The sequence below is a fragment of the Protopterus annectens genome, chromosome 14.part0 (assembly GCF_019279795.1).
Source record: "Protopterus annectens isolate FY-2018-M chromosome 14.part0, PAN1.0, whole genome shotgun sequence".
NCBI lineage: Eukaryota > Metazoa > Chordata > Ceratodontiformes > Protopteridae > Protopterus > Protopterus annectens.
Window position 1 is genome coordinate 479,927,388 of NC_056748.1, and position 26,564 is coordinate 479,953,951.

Consider the following 26,564-nt stretch of genomic DNA (forward strand, 5'->3'; position numbering starts at 1 on the left):
ATTTCCTGTACAGATTTTTTGTCTAATGGTTCATCAGAGGACAGTTTTTTAGTTAATTAGTCTAACATAAATTCCTGATACTGAATCATGTGGAATTGACAGTTCAAGGCCCTAGCTGAAAGAGTAGCAGAAGTGTAAACTTTTTTTACCCCATCTCTCTAAGGCCCTAGATTCCCTTTCAGAGGGGGTTTTTGGTAGAAGAAGCTGCTACAGCCTTGGGTCCCTGGGAGATAGTTTCGGGATCTGCAAAAGGGGCCTTATACCAATGATAATGTGTGTCCGGAACCCTGTAGTACCTATCGGGCTTAGCAGGGGCCGGAGGAAGAGAATCAGGAGCAGTACAAGCATCATTAAAAGCATCATCCACAACAGTAAGTACTGGAGGAATGGCTAAATGCCTATGCTGTGGTAAATGCAAAAAGGTTCTAAGCCTTTTCCTAGAGTCTGAAAAATCCTGGCCCTGCCATTGAAATTGTTCCCTCATAGCATGCAAGGTTTCCCTAAAAGAAAATTCCTCAGGCGGAGAGGCAGAAGGAATGGAGTCTTCTGCATCAGAGTCCTCATAAGGAGAAAAGGGGCCTTCTGGAGGGTTTGAATTATCTGATTCATCAGAGGAGCCATCTGAAGAAACTGGCTCAGGGGGCTCTACTCTAATCCTCTTCGCTGGAGGTGGGTGAGAGGCCCTGTCTGGATGTGGTTGGGATCCCCGGATCAAAGAAATTAGATCCTCTGCTAGACTAAGCATTTGTGAACTAGAGCTAGGCCTGTGAGAGGGGGTCTTAGCAGGCACAGATTTGGTAGTTTTAGCTGCTTTAGCCCTGGCAAAGGCCTTAATCGACATGGATGCAGGAGGCCTAGCAGCTCCACGTGCAGGGGTAGAAATATCCAAAGGGATAGTATCAGATAAAGTAGCAAACAACTACCACAGTATCCAAAAAGTTCTTTAATAAAATCTCTGACGTCTCGGCCAAAGCCTTCAAGGAGAATAAAATTGTATACAGGCATCCACATTTTATAACAAACTAGTAACTCAATTAAACAATTAAGCAATTAATTAAGCAACACTCTCCAATTGAACTCAGCATTGAGCCCACAAGGAGACATAGTTTTATACTTTAAAATAAGCAGAGCTTCTTTTTGCAGTAACACAGTTTTAACATCCTGCTGACAATACATTATTGGCTTAACTTGTTCTAAAATAGTGGCTTTTAAACCTTCACTATTTTTATTATGACATTCTAAAAAATGCAAAGCTACAGGGCTTTCAATATTACCATTCTTAATGTCCCTTATATGCTCTAACAATCTCAGTTTGAAGGCCCTTTTTGTTTCTCCTATGTAATACATATTACATGGACAACATAGAGCATAAATAACCCCCACTGACTTACAACAAAACTGCTTAACAGGAGTAAACTTAACATCATTAATAAATGGAAAACATGGTGTGATATATTTGCAACCTTTGCAATTTCCACAAGGGAAAGTGCCAACTTGGCATGGTTCTTTATATAATGAAGGTGGAGGCAAAATAAATTTACTTTTAACCAAAAAATTTTTTATATTTCTACCTCTCCGATAGGAAAATTGTAAATTAACATTCAGCCACTGTTCAACATTTTTGCAAGAAAGTAAAAAAGACCAAAATTGTTTTACTATATCAAGAAATTGAGAAGTAAAACAACCATGCCGGTCACAGCATTTATTATAGAGTTACTTCATTTTTGTTTGACTCATAATTTTTTTGAGTTTAATGAGATTTTGTATCATCAGTTACAGGGTACAGCCATGGGGGCTTCTTTTGCCCCCATGTATGCTAATTTATTTATGGGTTTATTTGAACTAGAAACAATATACAAGCATAGATTTTTTCAGACCCATGTAATATCTTATTATAGGTTCGTGGATGATCTAATATTCTTGGTTGATGCTGATGAAAGTGACATTAAAGCATTTGTTAAAGATATTAATCATAATAGATTTTCTATGAGTTTTGATGGTCTAAAAATGGGACTTGTTGTCCCATTTTCGGGTGCTATTCTCGATAATTCTACTGGCACTAAAATTATAACTTGATCAATAGAAAATTTGACGGTACTAATTTTTATTTACATGGAACCAGTGGCCATCCTCCTCATACGTTGGATGCCTTACCATATGGGGATATGTTACGTACATATAGATTATGTGGAAGACCTGATATTTTTCAGCAAGAAATGAATACTTTGGTGGAATCTTTCTTGAGTAGGGGATATAACAAAGATATTTTAAACAGGTGTTTTGATAAATTAGTTAAAAGAGTTAAGCTTTTGATGGTGTAAATAGTTACTTTCCTGCAAAATGTGGCTCAATATAATGGTAATAATAACTGTAAGGAAAATATGTATTTTGTAACCACTTATGGTTGTTTTACTTCTCAATTTCTTGATATAGTAAAACAATTTTGGTCTTTTTTACTTTCTTGCAAAATGTTGAACAGTGGCTGAATGTTAATTTACAATTTTCCTATCGGAGAGGTAGAAATATAAAAATTTTTGGTTAAAAGTAAATTTATTTTGCCTCCACCTTCATTATATAAAGAACCATGCCAAGTTGGCACTTTCCTTGTGGAAATTGCAAAGGTTGCAAATATATCACACCATGTTTTCCATTTATTAATGATGTTAAGTTTACTCCTGTTAAGCAGTTTTGTTGTAAGTCAGTAGGGGTTATTTATGCTCTATGTTGTCCATGTAATATGTATTACATAGGAGAAACAAAAAGGGCCTTCAAACTGAGATTGTTAGAGCATATAAGGGACATTAAGAATGGTAATATTGAAAGCCCTGTAGCTTTGCATTTTTTAGAATGTCATAATAAAAATAGTGAAGGTTTAAAAGCCACTATTTTAGAACAAGTTAAGCCAATAATGTATTGTCAGCAGGATGTTAAAACTGTGTTACTGCAAAAGAAGCTCTGCTTATTTTAAAGTATAAAACTATGTCTCCTTGTGGGCTCAATGCTGAGTTCAATTGGAGAGTGTTGCTTAATTAATTGCTTAATTGTTTAATTGAGTTACTAGTTTGTTATAAAATGTGGATGCCTGTATACAATTTTATTCTCCTTGAAGGCTTTGGCGAGGCGTCAGAGATTTTATTAAAGAACTTTTGGATACTGTGGTCGTTGTTTGCTACTTGCTACTTGCTACGTGGTGTCTTTTTGTTGTTTTTGATGTCTTCTGATCCACAGTACCATCTTCCAAGGATTTTTAGAGAGACCAGAGAAGGAAATCAGATGTCTCTGGACAATTTTCTTCTGAATCCAGTTAATTCCTCTGAGAGAGGTGATAGAGGTGGCGTTCTAATTCTCAGAGAGTGCCTACTGAAAATAATGTTATTTGGGAAAAGTGGGAAGAAGAAAGAAGAAGACGGTCTCCCAATCCCTTTTCCAGTGTTGGAAGGAAGATTCCTTTGTCTGTTAATGCGGAAAACAAGCTTTTGTTTGAGGAATTGGAGAAACTAATGTGGAAAGAAACTGCTGTACATTATAATATATGTGGTCTTCAGAAATACATAGAGACAGATACAACACCCAGGGGTCTCAGAGTTTTTAAAGACCCCTCTACTCCATTTGACCTTTCTTTGGACTCTGATTGTGTTTTTCACAAGAGGTGGGTCAATGCTGCACATGTCTGTGTTACTGAATGGTTACATATACTTACTGAACGTGATTCACTTAAACAAAAAGAATTGTGTAATAACATCAAGAAAATGTATACAGATTTATCTAGTACTGTTTCTGTGGCTATATTTGATGAGTTTCTATCTCAAACTAATCAGAAACTCAAGGAATATGAAGCTACTTTAGTTGAGCGTAAAAAAGGCAAACTTCTCAGTGATGTGCGTGACTATGAAGCCAATCGGGCTTTTTTGTCTAAAGCACAACGCACGAAGGTGCGTAAACAAGTTAGGTTTCAGTCCGGTAGACAGATGAATGTTTCTCATGTGTCTTCAGCGTCGGAAGGGGGATATACATCTTACGAAGACGGAGAATATGAAACGGAGTTTCCAGTATTACCAGCGGCCCAACAAAGGGAGAACTTTCGCTCTACATTTCGTGGAGAGGCCGCCACCTCTTTTCATCATCAACAGGGACAGAAACAGACATGGGACCAATCTTCCTTTCCAGGTGGACAACGTTATGGACATGGGGGATATAAGAGGGGTAGAAAATGAACATGTATCGAATAATTTAAGGTATTGTAATACTGCAGATTATGTTATTAATTTATCTGGTTATGATTTTAACTGTGTTGAAATGTCTTTACTTAATAGGGGTTTGAAATTTATCCCCACAGTTATTAATCCCTTCATGAACTTAAAAAGATATGTATGTGTTTGGCAGGAAATTACATTTGAAACATTTCTTTAGTAACTGTTCGACGTCTTTAAATTCTGCTGATACATTTGATGATAGTAGTTCTGGTGATAGTTATTTTTCTTGTTTTCAGATGAAGCTATTAATGCATATTGCCAGCTAGACACTACTAAGATACCTACCACTAGTAATTTTACTCCTGGTTATTTAAATAATGACATATGTCAGTTTGTTAGTTTAGTTAATTTTTTTACTGAACTCAATTATGAAAAATTTATGAGTAATAAAACTAATGTTGATTATAACTTGCAATGGAATGAGTGGCAAGCTTTAGTTAGGCTCAGTAAAAGAACTGACATAATTTTCAAACCTTCTGATAAAGGTAATAAGCTTGTTGTTTTGAATTCTGCTGATTACTTTTCTATGTGTATGGAACATTTAAATGACAGTAACACTTATAAAGTTATATCTGTAGATGTTTATTTCAAATCAGTTCAGGAATATTTAGATTTGTTAAATAAAGGGGTTAGGCTAGGTTATTTTAGTTCCACTGATGTTAAAAAGAAATTTCAGATAGAAGGTTCAAAAATGGCTCTTTTTTATTGCCTACCCAAAATACATAAAAATCTGTCTAGGCCCCCTGGGAGGCCTATTGTTTCTGGTTCTTTGTATTTTTTGCATAATTTGGATATTTTTCTACATCAATTTCTAGCTCCCTTTGTATACAAATTGCCATCATATATTTGTGATGTTTTTGATTTTCTGAATAAGATGAAAGGGGTGAAAATAAATGCTAGGATGACGTGGTTTACTATTGATGTTAAAAGCCTCTATACCAACATTAAACACCCTTTTGGTATTGAGGCTGTTAGATACTTTTTGGGTGACAATCCGGTCACAGCATTTATTATAGAGTTACTTCATTTTTGTTTGACTCATAATTTTTTTGAGTTTAATGAGATTTTGTATCATCAGTTACAGGGTACAGCCATGGGGGCTTATTTTGCCCCATGTATGCTAATTTATTTATGGGTTTATTTGAACTAGAAACAATATACAAGCATAGATTTTTTCAGACCCATGTAATATCTTATTATAGGTTCGTGGATGATCTAATATTCTTGGTTGATGCTGATGAAAGTGACATTAAAGCATTTGTTAAAGATATTAATCATAATAGATTTTCTATGAGTTTTGATGGTCTAAAAATGGGACTTGTCCCATTTTTGGATGCTATTCTCGATATTTCTAATGGTACTAAAATTATAACTTCGATCAATAGAAAATTTGACGGTACTAATTTTTATTTACATGGAACCAGTGGCCATCCTCCTCATACGTTGGATGCCTTACCATATGGGGAAATGTTACGTACATATAGATTATGTGGAAGACCTGATATTTTTCAGCAAGAAATGAATACTTTGGTGGAATCTTTCTTGAGTAGGGGATATAACAAAGATATTTTAAACAGGTGTTTTGATAAATTAGTTAAAAGAGTTAAGCTTTTTGATGGTGTAAATAGTTACTTTCCCTGCAAAAATGTGGCTCAATATAATGGTAATAATAACTGTAAGGAAAATATGTATTTTGTAACCACTTATGGTTGTTTTACTTCTCAATTTCTTGATATAGTAAAACAATTTTGGTCTTTTTTACTTTCTTGCAAAAATGTTGAACAGTGGCTGAATGTTAATTTACAATTTTCCTATCGGAGAGGTAGAAATATAAAAATTTTTTGGTTAAAAGTAAATTTATTTTGCCTCCACCTTCATTATATAAAGAACCATGCCAAGTTGGCACTTTCCCTTGTGGAAATTGCAAAGGTTGCAAATATATCACACCATGTTTTCCATCTATTAATGATGTTAAGTTTACTCCTGTTAAGCAGTTTTGTTGCAAGTCAGTAGGGGTTATTTATGCTCTATGTTGTCCATGTAATATGTATTACATAGGAGAAACAAAAAGGGCCTTCAAACTGAGATTGTTAGAGCATATAAGGGACATTAAGAATGGTAATATTGAAAGCCCTGTAGCTTTGCATTTTTTAGAATGTCATAATAAAAATAGTGAAGGTTTAAAAGCCACTATTTTAGAACAAGTTAAGCCAATAATGTATTGTCAGCAGGATGTTAAAACTGTGTTACTGCAAAAAGAAGCTCTGCTTATTTTAAAGTATAAAACTATGTCTCCTTGTGGGCTCAATGCTGAGTTCAATTGGAGAGTGTTGCTTAATTAATTGCTTAATTGTTTAATTGAGTTACTAGTTTGTTATAAAATGTGGATGCCTGTATACAATTTTATTCTCCTTGAAGGCTTTGGCCGAGACGTCAGAGATTTTATTAAAGGACTTTTTGGATACTGTGGTCGTTGTTTGCTACTTGCTGCTTGCTACTTGGTGCCTTTTTGTTGTTTTTGATGACAGTATCAGATAAATCCTGCGAACCTGCAAGAGCAGGTGTGATTTCAGTAGCAGATTCAGCCTGGCTGGATGAAGCCTCGGTAAGTGGCAAGCTTTCGGCCGAAGGAAGAACCGTGGACTCGGTTTCAGCCGAAACCGAGACACTTGCGGTTGGCTTAACCGCGGTTTCGGCCGAAACCGCGGACCGCGAGTGTCGGTCCTTTTCCTTGCGTTTTTTAGAAATTTGCGTAGTCGGAGTATCCGACGGCATAATGTAAGCGAAATCGGAGCCGAAAAACTCTTCAGCAAATTCCAACCGACGTCTAAGTGTCCGTCGGTTGAAAGAAGCACAGGCTAGATAAGCTGCTACGTCGTGGTCTGGGCCTAAGCAAGGTAAGCAGTAAGAGTGGAAATCTTTATGAGGTATTTGTTTCCCACAAGTTAAACAGTTATTCACTTTTTCTGACATCTGCTGAGGCAAGAAAGAGTCCCCAACGGGGTACTTAGCTTTTTAGAAGTCTTCGGTACTTGTAGTAGTAATCTCTGGTTCTGACCGACCGGCACTTGCGAACAGCTTCTGCTTCGGGCGCCACGCGGCAAGAAAGACTGAGGAAAATGGCGTCGGCTGATGCCTTTATACCCGAAGAACTGCCGCTATGACGTCGGGTGAAGTGCGACACCAGCCGAGGCCAGACCCAGACTTTGGAATCTGGCCGACAGAAGGGCTGCCTGACGACAGGACAACCCATTTGTAAGGACTGCAGATGCATCCTTGAAGGACATCCGCTAGAAGGGGCAAATAAAAACTGAGAGAATCTACAGATAGGAACTATAAGGAGAGTGTTAAGATTTGGACAGATGGATAACTGGTATGGAAAAAGAAAAGCTGCATGAAAGGGGGACAGAGCCAAAGCAGATGATGTTGAGAGACTAAAATATACTGGAGAAACAAAGATTTTTATGCAACTGGGAGGATCTGGTGGTTTAAGAGTCTGAAGGATGGGCCTGGGCACATGATCTAGTCTCAACATAATATAGTGACATTTTGGAGAAGGGTGTTAAAAATGTGAAGGTGCCATTACAACAATTTTTGACAGGTTCAGTTGAGCTTATGGTGATGAAAGATGTGATGGGAGATATGCTTGGTAGTTTCTGGATAGGTAGACAACCAGAGAGGCAATAATGACACTGAGGTCAGAAGTGCACCATCTAAAAGTGAGACACTGACAAGATTTAGACTAATAAAACGTGTCTGAAGGCAGTGTAAAAGAAAGTGGAGAAGGCAAGGCTGTGATAAGAAGAAAGACTGAAGCAAGGAGATCACAGAAGAATGTAAGTGGTGGTAATGGATGAAGAGAATGCTGATGGCCAAGATGGAATTGTGAATAAGTGGAGGTTTTGAAATACTACAGAAAAGAAAGGTGGACTGGTGAGAAAGTTGAGAGAAAGCACTGGTGGAGAAGGCGTTTCATAGTTGGCGAAAAATGTAGACTTCATCAGTTCTGTACAAACTACAGTCTCTGGAGCTTGACAGGATGGTGTGGGGAAATTACTGATAGCAAGTTAGGGGGCACAGGACTGATGGCACTTATACAGCAAGTAGCTTAGGACTTTAATGCTGGCATGCATGCATGCTCAATTTGATAGTGAGGAATTTGTGATACGTGAAACACTAGGTGTCCTTTCTTAACCATTCCTACATCATTTATGCCTCTGTGCTTGCCAACCATTGAGCCTCTCAATGTGTCTTAAGTCTCCATACTGGATAACCCCAGTATAGGGAGGCAAGAGCTCATAAGAAAGGTTGGAGGTTGTCATCCAACCAGCCATGGGAAGTGGCCTATGCTTTTGCCAGCATTTTGGCAATGAGGATGTTTCGGGGCCCTCTCAAAGTATCACTGGCAGCTAATGTGATCTCTCACATAGGTTCATAGATAAGCAACAGGCTAACTGCCTTTGTGGGCCATTTTAAACCTAGCCAATTCCCCAATGTGAGAATCAAACACCGTACTGTGTCTGTAAGGTAAACACCTTAACCATTACGCCAACCTCCAAATTAAGGATATCTTGGGATTAGAACCCTGAACAGCATCACACAAGCTACCTGCCTTAGTCCTTTGAGCCACAGCATAAGGTTATGATACCTGGAATATACAGACAGAAACCTTAAGTTTGACATGCATGTGTACCAAGTAATAAGTAAAACACACTAAAAACTGGGGGTGCTTAAGGATTCGAATACCATATGTTCTCCCAACCATAGCACAAACACTACTACTGCTGTGCCTACTACAAGCTTCTTCAACTCTGACAAACCTACAGTGCAATGAAAACGTATTTGCCCACCTTCCGGATTTATTTTTTTGCATGTTTGTCGCACTTAAATGTTTCAGATCAAACAAATTTAAATATTAGACAAATATTAGACAAAGATAACACAAGTTAACACAAAATGCAGTTTTTAAGTGATTATTTTATTTAATAAAAAAAAAAAAACTATACAAACCTACATGGCCCTATGTGAAAAAGTAATTGCCCCCCTTGTTAAATCATGAAGTAACTGTGGTTAATCACATTTTTGGGAAAGCTGAGTTCAGTTTCACTAGCCACACCCAGGTCTGATTACTGCCAGACCTGTTGGATCAAGGGATCACTTAAATAGAACCTGTCAGACAAAGTGAAGTAGGCCAAAAGATCCCAAAAAGGAAGACATCATGCTACGATCTAAAGAAATTCCAGAACAGATGAGAAACAAAGTAACTGACATCAGTTTGTGACCTCAAGCTGAAGCCCACTTGGGTTCTGCATCAAGACAATGAGCCAAAACACACCAGCAAGTCCACCTCCGAATGGCTTAAAAAAAAAAAAAAAACAAAATGAAGGTTTTGGAGTTGCCTAGTCCAAGTCCAGACTTGAATCCAGTTGAGATGCTGTGGCATGACCTTAAAAAAGCGGTTCATGCTCGGAAACCCTCCAATATGGCTGAATTAAAAATTCTGCAAAGAAGAGTGGGCCAAAATTCCTCAACAGTGATGTGTAAAACTCATTGCCAGTTATCGCAAACGCTTGATTGCAGTTGTTGCTGCTAAGGGTTGCAAAACCAGTTGTTAGGTTTAAGGGGCAATTACTTTTTCACATAGGGCCATGTATGTTTGGATAGGTTTTTTTTCCTTAACAAATAAAATCATCACTTAAACTGCATTTTGTGTTTACTTGGGTTATCTTTGTCTAATATTTACATTTGTTTGATGATCTGAAACATTTAAGTGCGACAAATATGCAAAAAAATAAGAAATCATGAAGGGGCAAATACTTTTTCATTGCACTGCAAGTTGGAACACTGCCAAAATAATTCCAGATTTGGTACAAATGTACCACACAGATCCCACTACTTCAGGTAAGCAAAACTTAAGAATACTGTAGCAATCACCACCTAAAACTTGTTCATACCATCCTTTACAAACCACACAGAAGACCTGCTCCATTAAACACTGTACAAGTATACACTTGAAGGCCTCTTAGACTACTTAATCAAAATCAGCTATTTAAAATGAAAAATCCAGAAAAAGAAGTGAATTCCACTAAAGAACGCTCAGCAGAGCAAAAAACAATGTAAATACTGGAACAGCGTTGCTTATTTAAAATGAAATCACACAGATATGGTTACCAACTATACTCCCCCAGTACAGCAAACAAATATCAAAAATGAATACATTACAAAATATTAATAACCAATGTAAAACAATACCTGGCAACAATTCAACACTGCCCATGTACCACACAAAATTATTTGTACCCAAGAAATAAATCCAGTCTCTAATCTAATGCTCTGCTATTAAACCAACATATACAGACATTTCCACTTTAGTGTTCTACACTATATACCAGTTAGTCTCAAATGTGTCTGTTTTTTGGTGCTCCACTATTATTTCTATTTTACTCCAGACAGAAAGTGCAAGTAACTTCCATTTAAATATCCTCCATCGACTTCATTTTAAGACAGTAAAAAAACAGCTGCTCCTATGGTATCCAACAGGACCATTCCTTGGAAGAGAGTCTTTACGATGTTTCCAAGTGTGAAGAGTTTCCTCAAGTGCTGGTACATCACTTTTGTTTATTTATTTATCCTTTGCTGACCGGGATAGTTCAATTAGCTTAGCAGTCTCTTTTCAAGGGAGATCTGAGGTGGTATTTACACCACTAGGGGAAATTTGGTCAGGACATCAGGGAACTTCCCCTACTTGTTGTTGTCGCAAAGTAGGGCCTATTTTGCAGGAGCAATTCCTGTTTCTGTTCCAGGCATGGTGGTGACCAAGAGATACGGGCAGGCAGATGGACAGAGAAGATTACAATGATGGAGTGGTAAGAGAAATGGAGGAGAAAGCAACTACCGAGACCAGAAAAAGGAGTTAAGTTTCAAAGAAATCTGTTTCATGGAGATTAGCTGGGTTGGCGAAAGATAGATATATAATTGCAACCCCCCAGTCAGGACGGTCGCAGGATGACTTCTTTAAAGAAATATAGTGATTGCAGAGTGAGACAGAAAACAAAGAAGATATTTCTTTTGGGGGACATTATGGAAAAAACGCAAAAGGAGGATGCAGGGACAATCCTTAACAGTGGTGAGATGGAAAAGAAAACCTATGCAGAGAAAGTAAAATAAGGCAAAAGGGAAGTAACAGGAAAGAAGGCGGAAGAAAATGGAAAAATGGAAATGCATATTAAGAATTCAAAGTACAAAACACAAAGAAATGGACAGGTATGAAGTGTGGGACAATTTAATACCTCATGTGGGTGTAGAATCACATAAGGTAAGAGCATTTATTCTTATTAACAAAGATACAATTTGTGACATTATATTTGAGACTGTTTTTTCAATGGAACATTTTCTTGGAAACTATATAAAAAAGAAAGATTATAACACATGGAATTTTTATCTGATAAAAGCATTTAAAAGGGAAACAAAAATCATGTACAATTTCGAGTTGGAAAGAGACTTTGAAAAGGCATTTGATAACATTATGTAAAAAAGTTCTGGATATTGCAAAATTTTATGATAAAACAGGTTTATGGACTGGTGGAAGAGAATGCAATATTGTCCTAAAAACAGAAAGAGAAACAAATTATAATACACCAAGCATGATAAATCTGGACGGGAATGTTGTAAAATAACAGGGACAACACAAAATATTTTTTGTGGAAAAGAAGAGCATTTGATAAGTAAATGTGATAAAAAGACATTTTTGGGGAATGGGACATAATGTAAAACAAATGTGAACCAAAATGTTACAAAATTTCTGGATGGACTGCAAAAATTAAAACAGTAAGAAGAAAATGAACAAAGAAGAAATTTTAGTAGTAGAAATAGAAGAAAAATTGGATGAGGAAAAAATAGAGAGGACAGATGATCGTCGCTTTCATCACTTATATCAGTACCAACTGAGGTAGTAAAAGAAAAACAAATCTATTGATAAAAGGGTAAAAGACAGAAAGAAAAGGGATAGGTACAAAAGAAAAAAAAAAGAAAGGAGACTGATGAAAAAGAATTTACAGCCAATGATTGGGGGTTGGTATAATGGTTTGTATGTTTGACACACTGACACAAGTTTGTGTTGGAATCTCACCTTTGGAAGGGAAGTTGGCTTGATTTAGAAAGACACATTAAGAAAGCTAGCCAAGTAATTAGTTATGAGCTTATGAAACCATGAATCAAGGAAAAGGGAAAATGAAAATTTTAGAGAGTTTTATGTAAAAGTGAAAAGTATTAAGTAAATAGTAAGAATAGAGATTTTGGGGTGTTGAAATACATGTGAAGTAGACGTAATTATATTACCTGATACAAGATTTTTAACAAATGAAGAAAGATCACAAACAGAGAAACTACAGGGAGGAAAGAGTCTGGAATTTGGGAAATGAGACGCTCTGGAATAGCCATAACCTGTAGAAATACAGTAAAGATATTTGATTCAACTGTAGCAAAAAATGGAAAGTTAACCATTGCATATTTAAAATTGAAAGAACAAGTATACAGAATTATAAAATTATATGCTTATACTAATTATAATAAAAGATAAAGCTTATTTCATCAGATTTTAGACTATGTAATGATAAATATGAAAATTATAACAGGAGAATTCTGAATTAAGAGGCAAGCTTACAAAGAAAGGAAATTATGCAAGAAAAATGTTAGTAGCTACCTTGCCAACAGGCAACAAGCTGCAAAATGGCATGGATCCATCTCCACATACCTTCCCACTTCTACAGGAGTCTCAAAAGTATCCATCCTTGGCCCTCAGCTGTTCAACGTTTTTATCAATAAGCTACATTCATCTTCTTGTGAAGGTACTGGATATGCAGATGACTCTGTCATCTGCTCTTCAAAACACCTTAACTCACCTCCAAGAAATCAATTAACAAGCTGTCAAACTCTGTTGAAACCTGGCTTAAAATGGCACAATCCCTAACTCAAACCCCCCCCCCCCCAAAAAATAAAATCCTCCTTTTTACTCACCAAAACTCACACCCCTAACAAAGCATCCTTCAAAATCTTTTTTGGCAAATGGCACTGAAATTGAGTTAGTCCACCACACCAAACTATTAGGAGTCATAATAGATGATGATCTTAAATTCGAGCTCCATATCCAATGCAATATCAAGAACCCCATCAGAAACTATGCATGCTATACAGAAAAAATAATTTTCTGAGCACAAACACAAAAAATACTCTAGCTAAAACTTACCTTCTGCCCTCCTTACTCTATGGAGCACCAATTCGAACCAATTTACAATCATCCATAAAAAGAAAGTTGAAAGCTGCTACAACAAAATTGCCAAGTTTGCTACTAATTCATCATCCTTTACCCATCACTGCAAAGCTCTGCATACCCTTAGCTGGCTGAACTCCCCCACCACCTCTCCTACATTCAACTTATTACATAAAATCATACACAAACCATTAGCCTGCCCAGCTCTTACACCTTTAAATCAATATGTATTTTTCAAAAAGAACTCCTAGATCAGAAGACAAAACATCTTCTCACCATAAATAAGCCAAATAAGTCCCCTGGACAAAGTCTACATTTGTATTCAGTAGCACAAAAATGGAACTCCTCATCTCTAACCACCAGAACTATTTCTAACCTACCCACCTTTACATGCTCCCTAAAAAGAATAACTTATAAAATCTTGGACCTGCTCCTGTGCCAATTCTGGCTGAACGTACTCACTATACTTTACTCATCCCTTCAACCTAGATCACACTCACAATCCTTTCCAGCCTCCTACTCCATTCCATTTGTCCCTCCACCTTACCTTATTTAAATTCATCTCTGTAAACCTTTCCTCCATCTCTTGCCTCCCTACTCAACTAAGATACTTTAAGACACCCTACCCTACCTTATAATCTCCTTCTCTCCATCCTTCTTCCCTCTATAACCACAATATGAACACCTCTCTCATACCAAGACATCACTTAATTTCAACTCACTGTCTCTAATCATGTAATCTCCGACAACTCTTTAAATATCTTATTACAATTGTCTCCGGTCTCATTTACCACGTACTAATCTATGTAATAAATAATATGACTACTAAATTTTCCTCACATTCTCTTCAACTCATGTTATTGTTCTTCATTGTGCTCTACTATAAACAGATGTTCTGTTTTTCTCATTACATTTTTTTCTTTCACTCTTATGTTGTCTAGTGTAACATGATACTTTGTGATTTAAAATATTTGTACTTGATTTCTGAAATATTGTCATTGTGGAGCTTTTCTCCCTGGGCCTCCGCTGAAAACGTGCACTTTCTGGCCCAGTCGGACCTTCCTGGTAAACAAATGTCAACTAAATAAAATTAGAAGATATGGTAAGTTAAAACTTTGGGACATAAATTCATCGAGACTTACAAAAGGGTATGTATAGAACTGAAATAGATTATTTTACAGTAACAGATTTAGTTATAGGAGAAGGGAAGGTAGTTGAAACAGGATTTTCTAATCATCTTGCAATATGGTTAGAGATGAAGATAAACAAGGAATATATAAAAATAGGCAAAGGATCAAAAATGATAAACGAGAAGGCATGGAATGAAGAAGGAAAAAGATTAGTAATACAGTTATGGAAATGTCATATTACTATGAGAACATTTTAAAAAACTGGTCTGAATAGTGGATGATATTTAAGGAAAAATAAAAATTTTTTTTTTTTTTTTACACAGTTGCAATGTGACGAGAAAAGTCGAGAAAAAAAAATATAAAAACATACAACAATAACTGGAAGATTTAGAACATAATGATAGAAAAAGTACTTTGGCAAAAAATATATGAAAAAAATCAATGAAAAATACAATTGTTATACAAATAAAGACATTTTCTTTACAAGGAAACAGAAGTGTTGAGTTACTTAAGCAGATTAACAAAGGAAGATGGTACTGTAAAGACAAAAATAAAAAAACGTAAAAGGAGAAATGGAAAGAACTCAGGGAAAAGATTATGAATAGTGTAGCACAATATGTACAAGAAATGTTTAAAGAAAAAAGAAGGAAATAAAAAAAACATGGAAAATAAATAAAAAGTTAAGTTTGTGTCTTTCGGCTTTTCCCAGTTAGGGGTCGCCACAGCGGAACTCCAGTCTGCTAATAATTGGCAGTTGATTTTTACGTGCCGAGTTACCAGCCCTGACGCACAACCTTCAACGAAGGTACGCCCATTCACGCATGTCTCCACACAGAAGACGCTCTAGCTGAGAATCGAAAGTTAACAGTAAAAGGGAATAAAGAGTTGGAAAAGGAGATTTCTTTAAATAAGCTAGATAATGTATTAGCACAAGTAAATACAGATTTGGCTGCAGGACTAGATGGACTACGGTATGACGTGTATAAAAATTTTAATGAGTGGCAAAAAAATATTTTGTAAAGATTTGGAATGAATGGTTAAATGAAGATTTTTATGTATAAAGATTTATGAAGTGGAATATTCAAATTCACATGGAAGGAGGAAGACAGAAAAGAATTAAAAAACTGGAGACCAATAATACTGAATAATATTAAGATCTTTATGAAAATAATACAAATGAAATCTAAAACTAAAAAGGAAAACATTATGGAAGATAATATACTGTATATAGTATAAAGGGGGAAGGGTTGTCAAGAATTATTAATCGTAGTCAATTATGAATGATATTATGAATAGAAAAGAAGAAGCGAAAATCATGAAAGGAGATCTTAATAAGGCATTTGATACAATTGGAAGCAAAATTTTATGGGTAATAATGAAAAACTATAAAAGTGAGAAAGGAAATTATATGTGCCAGTTTACAGTAGTAATAAAGTAAAAACACTTGTAAATGGCTGGTTAAGCCAAGAGATGCATATGAAGAGTGGTGCAAGACGTGGATGGCAGATGAGTTGCATACTGTTTGCATTAGTTATGAATGTGATAGTATATGAAATAAATTATAAAATGAAGGAGGTGGGGTAAATTAACACATGAAGGGCTAAGAATTCAAGTTCTGTAAAATAGTTATTTTATGTCATATGGAATGAAAGAGTAAATGAAATTATTTTTAATGGTAAACTGATTTTAGCAAAAAAATAAATAAATAAAAAACACGTTATGCATCGCTGCTTAGTTAGGGTTAAACTATTCCCGGCGCCATGAAGTCTGCTCTTTGAATTTTCCCTTAGAACTAGCCATTTATTTATTTATTTTTTTTTTGAGTTTTAGCAATCAAATCTGTTTCTTTGAGCTCAGCACTTGTTCAGAACTCACTCTAAGTACTAAATAGGCTACAAATTACAACAGCACTCAACTTTCCTCACTTATCTAGAGGGAAACAGTTTTTAGTACTTAATAAATAAGCACCTATCCAGGTATGTCTAAGGGTCAGCTCCCAGTGTTTTCTCCTGTCTACCTGATGAATCTGGGCATCTTGGGGCAATGCAGCAATTGCCTCATGTACACAGACAACCCTCTCCTCCTACCAGCCAACAGTTCAAACATGTGACAGAGGCACTTATATAGCCAAACTGGAAGCAAAGCTTTCTTCACCCAATACTAGACTGGATAGTCAAGAGGAGAAGGTAAACACTTGCACCACACCACACTCATCACATAGTCCCTCAAAACCTACACCAACAAAATACACACGTACATTCATGGAAGCTCACAATAAAAGCCTGCCCAAGCAACAGGGACCTCCAAAGCAGAAACGCAAGCAACCTCCACTGCCCAACACAACCCAAATGACACATAGCCCACAAACTCAGTGTGCCACTCAACCACAGTCCATAAGGCATAACAACGTACCCAACACTCTAGTCATAGATGACTCTGTAGTCAGGCATACTGATGTTCCACTCACCAGGCTAAACAAGGAGAAAGTTACTGTCAGCTGCCTGTCAGGTGCCTGGATCCGCCACATAATGCAAACACACCTGTCACTCCACAACAAGTACAAATATGACTCAGTCATTGTCCATGTTGGTGTGAATGACCTGAAATATACCTCCCTGGACTACATGAAAAGAGACATGGAGGAGCTGTCCGATCTTGTAGCCCAGGCAGGTATGACCCTAGCCCTGAGTAGCATCTTGCCATCACCCAGAATGATACCACAGTACAAAGACAAAATGATTGACTTCAACAATTGGCTAAGCTTCTGGTGTCATTCTAAGGGGATCCAGTATCTGTTTGCCTGGGATGACATGATCGACAGACCACTATGCTTTGTCAGAGATGGCCTGCATCTGTCACCCTCGGGATTCTGGATACTGGCTAAGGCTCTTACCATCCCTATAGTGCCTTTTTTAAGCAAGGTTCAAATGACAAATTCACCACCATAACAGGTACAAGCAAGCAAAATCTGAGGGTAATGCTACTCAATGATAGAAGTCTAAACCTCAAAATGCACTCACTTGAAGCACTCCTTAAAAATGGAGAACATAGACATCTGTGCAGTGACAGACACCTGGTTCAAGGCTTCAGAGAGCACCCCTGCATTACACCAGGCTATAATTCATACCACACCTTTCGGCCACCTAACCTGGACCGAAAAACAAAAGGCGGAGACGTGTCCATATTCATTAAGGATATCCACACCTCCAGGCTAGTTGCTCAGCATAATGTATCTGAGATTATCTAAGTGCAACTAACTTTGGGCAAGACCGCAATCCAAATTGTAGCTTGCTACAGGTCCCCCCACCATGCCACAGGATTCCCACTCCTCATTTCTTGATACACTGGAAAATATTAGTATACAACCTAACACCCTAATAATGGGCGAGTTCAACTACCCCACCATTAACTGGGAAAACTACTCATGTACTTCTTTTGCTCAACGTTTTCTGGAATTCATAAATTCCAATGCCTTGGATCAACTTATCCACACCCCCACCAGGGGCAGCAATATCCTAGACCTAGTCATTACCAACATGGGCAACCGATGTTCCACACCAGAGGCCAATTCCTCATTGGTCAGATCCGACCACAAGCTCATCACCCTAGACATCCACATCCCGCCCCCACCCACCATTATGGAAATGACCGTAAAAAATTTCTCCAAAGCCAGTTTCACACTTCTTAAGACAGAAGTGGCAAATTTCATGACACCCATGTAGACGGACAATAGAGGTACGATTGCTGAAGCCTACTCAAATGCACTTTATAAGCACTTACACGAGTGCATGGATCGTGCAATCCCTAACAGAACCAAGATGCTATCCTCTAAAAAAAGGAAGCCAATCTGGTGGTCCCCTGCCATAAACACTACAACAGAAGAAAGAAACTGTTGCAAAAAAGAGTAAAATCCCATGATTGGAGAAACTCCCTGGTCAGCCTTAGTAAGAAGCTGAGTTGCCTCATAAAATCCTCCAAAGCTAGTCACGAAAACAAATACAACCACAAAGCATTCTATAGCTATGTCAAGAATTTCAATGACAACACTCAGATCTGCTCGGAGTTGCAGCATAAAGGCACTAAATATACAGAACCAACTGATATTGCCAACATCCTGGCAGATAGGTTCAGTGCTAACTTTACCCTCTCTCACCCTTAAAGGGCCCATCTCTATACCGGAAGAATGCAAAGTTCCTGTAATCATGGCTGCACAGATAAAAACCACACTCTCCAAAGCCAAGAACACAGCATCCATGGGATCTGACAACATCCCAAGCTGCATTCTACACAAACTACAGAATGAACTGGCACTCCACCTAAGTACCGTGTTCAATCATAGCCTCACCTCAGGCTTTGTGCCCACTGAATACCGCACAGTGACGGTTATCCCACTCCACAAAGGGGGAGCCACCATGGACCCCAGGAACTACCGCCCCATTAGCCTGACGAGCCTGGACTGCAAGGTTATGGAATGTATCATCATGGAACTTATAAACAATAACATTGGTAATCTTCAAACTCTGGACCCCACCCAGTTTGGGTTTGTAAAAGGCAGATCATGTCTCCTAAACTTGAAAGACTTCTTTGAAGCAGTCACCAAAGCCCTAGATGAGGGTAAGGTGGTTCACACAGCCTCTCTAGACCTCGCAATATTTTGACACCATCCCCCACTCTGGAATTACAGATAAACTCACTAAACTAGGTCTAAATCCCCATGTCACAGAACCCACATTGTAAAAGTAGCAGACTCCAAATCCGACTTTAGACCAGTGACAAGTGGAGTACCACAGGGTTCAGTCCTGGGTCCACTCCTGTTTGGTATCTACTTCTCTGAAGTACAGGCTAACACAGAAGGTCTTTGGCTAACGAAGTTCGCAGATGACTGCAAACTAGGAGCCATAATTGAAACTCCTAACAATGTGGACATCCTACAAAAGGGCCTCACTGAGACAGATGCCTGGTGTCAAAAGCCATGGCCTCAAGCTCAATGCCAAAAAGTGCATTGTCATCCCTTTTGGTAAAAACTCTGTACCCATGAACTACCACATAGGCAGTAGTCTACTTAACACTGAAAGTGTGATAAGAGACCTTGGGACACAGGTGGACAGTAGTCTCTCCTTTGATAATCACATCACCACAGTAGTCAGGAAACCCTTCTACGTGGCACACCTCATCACAAAAAATTTCTCATCCAAGAAAAAAAAAAAAAAAAAAAAAGAGGTCATTGTTCCCCTCTACTAGTCACTCATTACACCAGTTATAAAATACAGCACCCCTTTTGGTATGTACCTCACAAAGCATCTACAACAACTGGAAAGGCCACAGAGATACCTCACAAAGATTACCGGTCTCAAACAGATGCCCTACCCAGACCATCTCAAAAAACTCCAGCTTTACTCCGTCTCATATTGCCTACTCAGAGGCGATCTCTGCCTAACATACAAAACTATGTCAAACCCAGAGCTGTTGGACATCCTCCACTTAAAGAAATCCCCATCCCTCTGAGCTACATGCTCTAGGGACCTAAACCTTGTCACCAAAATAAACAGGACATGCAGGAAGGATAGATTCCTGTCCCAGAGACTTTCCATACTCTGGAACAAACTACCTATCTATATCAAGCAAAGCTCCTCATTAGCATTCTTCAAGAAAAATCTTAATAATTGGATGAGAGAGAGGAAATTCACCCTGGAGATCACTTCTGTGGCTCTGCTCGACAGGGGCACAGGAAAATAATTTTCTTGGGTGGCGAAAGCCAGGGTGCCTTTTTGGCTAGGCTTATATAGGCCCTAGGACCAATAGCCTAGTACCTACCTATAAAGTAAAATCAGATGGTGGTTATGGCAAAAGGAGTGGTGGTCTAATAGGGATGAAAATTTAGTATGTTTGTAAAGGAAATTATGAATATGTTTAAATATATCTGTATAGCTATTTATTTGAAATTATGTTGTAAATAACAATTATTGTTGTATACAAGTAAAAGACCCCTATTCTTTTCAATAGGTGTTGTAGGATCTTTTACATCGACTTGAGCTACTCACCAGCTCCAGCAGATAGGGCCTCGGTTTAACATCTCATCTGAAAGATGGCACATTCATGAGTGCAGCACCTCCCTCACACTGCACAGTTGTGTCAACAATCTATCTACCCAGTATGGGAATAGAACCCACAGCCTTTTGCACCATAGGTGAACGTACTACCTGTTGTACCACTGACATCATTTAAATATAAAGCATTTTTCTATGGACTGACTCAATATAACCAAAAACTGCTTCTGTAACCCACAAGGAAAATTGTCACAAACTTTCTCACTCACCTTACAAGTCACAATAGCACCCACACCTGGTAGGAGCTGTGCATCAGCTTCTGTTACGACAGATACAACAGGGATCTGAAATAAAACAGAACTACAGTTAGACTTAAAAAAAATTGTTGCAGATTCATCTCACATCTGTGCCAAGCATGTGTTCTGACTCTGTTCCGAAGGCAACAATATTGCAGTGGTCAGTGATATGGAACAAGACCAATATACATGTCTTCCAAGTTTGTTGCAACACTGCATCTCTTAGTGGATAGATTTCTTTTGTTTCCTGCTCTGTGGTGAGTGTCAGTGTATGTGCATTATTTATACACACGTGTAAAATATACACTTCCATACAAGTAAAGGTTTATATATAGATATATATATATATATATATATATATATATATATATATATATATAGATATATATATAGATATATATAGATATATATATATATATATATACACACACACACACACACACACACACACACACACACACACACACACACACACACAGAGAGAGAGAGACACACACACACACACACACAAAGAGAACATCTTCACTGAATACAAATTTCTTCCAATTTTAATAGATATACTGGTCTACTTTTTTTGAATACCATAAGGGCAACTCAAAATAATACATCATTTTACTTGGCTTGAGCAATTCAAACACATTTTAAAGAAAAATCAAGAAAAGTACTTCTTGCTTTTTCAGATTTCATTTCTTTCCAAGCAGCACCAGATTAGAAAAAGCATCCTCAGACTTCTGAATACAGGCAGCACTTTCAATTTAATGTATTCTCCCAGTCCAATATGAACCAGGCTTCAATCTAGCAATTACACTTACTAGAAATAAACAAAAAAAATATATATTTTTTTACAAAGTGCAGCAGTCATTCCTTCTGTGGTATAACTATGAAAAACACTCCCTCCCTACTGTTCAGTCAGGTAGCACACAACACTTACGGTTTCTCTTCCTTTCTTAAAAGCAAATTTGAAAGATCCTCTGAACTGTTTTAGCTTTCCTAGAAAGCACACAGTACTTTGCACACAGATTCCCCACTATTCCTCCCAACTTCTTCTAACTGAAAAAAGAGCAACAAAAAATACAGTAATCCAACCAAGAATCCAAAAGGAGGAGGCAGAAGTGAAACCATGATTCTTTTATTCCACAACAATGAGCGCTTTCTTCCGAATTACATGGACTTAATCAGAAAAACTGCCATTGTGCACATAACTCTAAATACAAGTAACAAGTCACATGTCAAGTTAACAAATAAGCTGGCTAATTAGTGTGCCCTCTCTGCAATTAAAGAGTCTTTTACAGTTTCTTAAAAAATACACATTGTACTTTTATGATTTAACTTAATAAATATTTTTTCCCCATAGCACCTCCAACATTTGCCATCTACCTAAGGAAAAATACTCTCTACTTGGGATATAAAAGTATCCAATGCAAACACTTAAAAAGCAAAAATCCTGAATCTTGTAAACTTTATTGCATACCTGGGAGCCATACATTTTGCCCTCTCATTGTTTCTTTGTGAATTGCTCATCTAATCTCTCTTCCCAGTCTTTTCTGACCTCATCAAATTGATTCTTCTAGATACCATGCAATATTTTATATGGCCTTCTAATTATCCCTTTTTAATAACAGCTTCTATTCTACATTCAACTAAAACTAAACTCAATCAGTGCAAATATTTCATTAGGATTCCATTATTCCCTTCTCTTTGCCTATACTCAGCTATCAATTCCTTGATAGGGATTGTAGTTTCTAGCATGCAGTCCAAATGCCTTCTTGGCCTCTTCCCTTTTTATTAACCTTCCCTCTCTAATTATTTGTTTCCAATACTTTGGTTCCTCAGTCAACTTTCTCCAGCAAATTCCAACCCCCTCATCTACTCTATGTACTCCTATTTGTAGTCATGCCTATCAGCAGACTCTCCCTTTCTCAATTCCCATACTGGCTTAGTTCTTAGAATGCTTTCTGCTACTTCATGAATATAATATTTTGTATGTCTGTTGTTATTCTAATTCTATGCTATTCTATTCTTCAGGATTTGCATCCAAAATCCCACTCTCTTTATTCCTTGAACCCCCCACCCCCGCAACACTTTATTATCCCTTTCAACTTTGAATTGTAGCTTTCTGCAAGTGTTCTGTACAAACAGACTTGACTGTGTAGCTCTAAGATACCCCTTCAAATCAGGTAACCCTAAACCAACTAGTTCTAATGAAAGATCAGCTTATCCCACTTGACTCCTGCCCTCTAACCTGCCAGATAAAACCTTTCAACTCTTTATAAATTACCATCTACAACTTCTCCTTTGGTTGATAAAAATACCCCTGATCTGTGTAAACAATAAAAAGTACTAAAAACATTTTTACTGCTTGTAGTTTAATAGTTCAGTTTTTTTTCTATTGGATTTTGTTTAGTCCCTTCCCACAAATCCTTAGCTGCCATAACAGAATCCTTTTTAACCCATACTCCTAAATAAATATGAGGATATGATAAAATGAAGTAAGATATTGCTGAACCAATTCAAGTGCATAGTTTACAACTAGACCCTTTATTTTGTCATCATTATTTTTATATCCCGAAAAAAACCTGGAATGGTCTCAATGTTCCACAACACTGATATGCCCTTTTCTGGGTTTTATCAGGTACAAAACATTGCCTAAAAATAAAGCCAACTTTTTGTGATTACCATAGAAATTATATCCTTCAGTTTCAGAGTCACTTATTTTCTTTGCCAATAGCTTTAAATATAGCCCAAAATAAAGGGAAAGAGGACACCCCTGCCTGTTCCTCTGTTCAGACGCAACTTATCACAAAAGAACCCTCCAGCTTTGATTTTTTTTTGCTTCTAGTCCATCATATCACCCAAATTAACCTTAGTGTATCAGGGAATGTAAATGCTTCCACTGCCCTACTCAAACAATCCCAGCTTTCTCTGCATCAAGATCCACTAACAGAGGTATTTCAACACATTCTGCTTCCCACTACATCATCCTTGTTCTATTGATATAGTCAAATGTTTACCTCCCCTCCACAAAACCACAACGATCCATACCCATCAATTTTAGCATTATTCTTTTAACCAAACACTTCATAATCTTGATTTAAAACTGAAATGGGCCTATATGAAGCTGGATCTGACGAGTCTTTACTGTCTCTAGGTATAGCACCACAGCTTTTTTTTCCAGGATATTGGTGCTTCCCACTTCTTTTAAAATATTGTTAAGCTAAGCGTTCCAGATCTTTATCACTTCCTTCCCTCCTAAATTCCAAACTTCAACTGGAATACCATCTCTTCATTGAGATTTTCCTGCAGATTGATTATACATCACCATTTTTCTCTTATCTCCTCTTAACTGTGAATTGCTGAACCTCGTCTACCAATAACCTTGGCATAATTAAGTCTTCCAGTAATATTTCCATTTGTGCTTTTTCTTGATTTCCCTATTCTTCTCTGTTTTATACATTTTTTCATACTATTTCTGGAATACCTCTAATACCTCTACAGGATCTCTGGTTATTTTTCTTGTTTTTGGCCTCCTAGGTGTGGCAACAACCCTTTCTATTACCTAAGTTGTTGTGTTACGTTTTGTGCTCTGGAGTTATCAAAAAAACAGTTGAGTAAAAGCAACCTTTCTAAACTCATGCATATTATCCAAGTACACCTTTTTTTATCTTTAGCACTGTGCAGATGCGCCTATTCTTGTTCTGTGAGATTTTGCTTATTCTGCAGTACTTCAACTTCTGCCAGACCTTACCCTGCATTTTTTAAAGCTGATTATTCCTCCCAAAATGTTTTTTAAGCTACATAATAGCAGTCTTAAATGGAATATAAATACATGCCAGTGTAACCCTCATCCCTTGCACGTAGCCCCTTTCTACCACATATCTACCATTATTGTCTTTCTCCCCTCTTGTATCACTACTGTAGCTCCTCTAGCAATTAAAGTAATCTTTTCCTTTGTCACTGATGTTCTGCTGAATACCCATCCTGAAATCCTCTCTTTATCAAATTCAATTTTTTTTAAGTGCGTCTCCTGTAGCTCTGCTATATGCACTCTGCATTTCAAAATGTATTTATATTCCATTTAAGACTTATTACGGAGATTAAAAAACATTTTGGGAGAAATAATCAGCTTTCAGCAAGGAATATTACTTGAATCTACTTACAACAAAGTGGCTACATTTGCTGTAAACGTACCACCCAAATCTCACCACTGTCTGGCCCTCAAGTCACTACAATGGTTTGAATTTCCAAAGCACCACATATTTACCCAACTTCTCACTATCCACTCCATTCTCAACAAACCATCCTCCTGTCCTAGTCTCTCTTCACTAGTCTTCCTCTACACTCCCATTCGACCATTAAGGAGCTCAGATCAACATCTGCTATAAATTTACAAACCTAACAAATGTGCAGAACAGAACTTGTACAACTACTCTACAGACATCCTTTGAAACAAGTTTCCCTTGACTCTAAAAAGCCTACCCCAGACCCATACTTTCAAGATCTCTCAAACACTACCTTACCCACCTTACTAATTGCCCCTGCAAACCCCCACCCCTTGAACCTAGTACACAACTTGGTCTCTTCACACCTCTCTCACCTTCCTTTCATCAGCCTACTATCCATCTCATCCTCCCTACCACCTATCAACCCCCCTCTTCCCCACACACCTTCCTGCCACCCCTTACCTTTACACCTCAATGCCTGCTCTCTCCTACCTAACTCTTGTCAGTATGTATATAACCTTTCCCAACTCTTTGCAGGCCACCTAGTTCATACTAGGACACTCACACAATTGCTAATCTACAAATCCTATCAAGTCATTATCACCCATCTACACTAACTCTGCAAACTCCCGCCAAATCCCACTGCTCCTAACCCCCCTACTTATACTACTTACATCACCTTCCATCTGTTCTGACTCCATTACAACATTAAAGCTGCCATCTAACTGCATCTGTGTTAAAACTCTCACCTGCCTCCCTACTTATATGCAATTAACAATCATAACTCTATTTGTGTATTTAGCAAAATTTGTGTTCTACTATTTTTGCATTCTTCTATTGTGTATTGTGTAAATAGCAGAATTTTTGTATTTTTTTACTGTATACTGGAGTATTTCTCCCCGGGCCGTCGCTGAAAAAGGGCTCGGTCCCAGTTGGACTATCCCAGTCAACAAATGTCAAATAAAATAACATAAATAAAATATTCTTTCCTTTTTGTCTACACCTGTATGACCATTCACATCCCAAGACCATATGGAAAGTGTCACCATGATAAGAAGTCATTATTCCCACACATTACATATGATGGCTTTTTTTAAATGTTTATTCCAGCTTTTGTGATATATGCACCCATTAATGTTTGGCAGGTTGCTCCTTTACACAGATTTTCCTATATGCATTTGAACCTATGTCACATTTTACAAGACCTTTTGTTTTAATGAAAAGCCTCAAAGAAAGAAAAAAAAAGCACCCCTAGAACATCCCCATAACCTGTTAAACACACACAAACAAAAAACAACACACATCTTCAAGTAATGAAGTTTAGCCCTCCGAGGAGGAACAACTGTCTCA

At 37.5% G+C, this 26,564-nt stretch overlaps 1 protein-coding gene across 2 annotated transcripts in view; it reads right to left on the bottom strand.

The window, feature by feature from the left end:
• The window catches only part of EXOSC1 (exosome component 1), a 311,547-nt gene that overhangs the window by 230,896 nt on the left and 54,087 nt on the right, over positions 1 to 26,564 (bottom strand). For both annotated transcript variants that reach the window (XM_044056237.1, XM_044056236.1), the window contains exon 3: positions 20,968 to 21,042. In XM_044056237.1, coding sequence (XP_043912172.1) covers positions 20,968 to 21,042 — 75 coding nt within the window. The remainder of the gene's footprint in view (positions 1 to 20,967; positions 21,043 to 26,564) is intronic.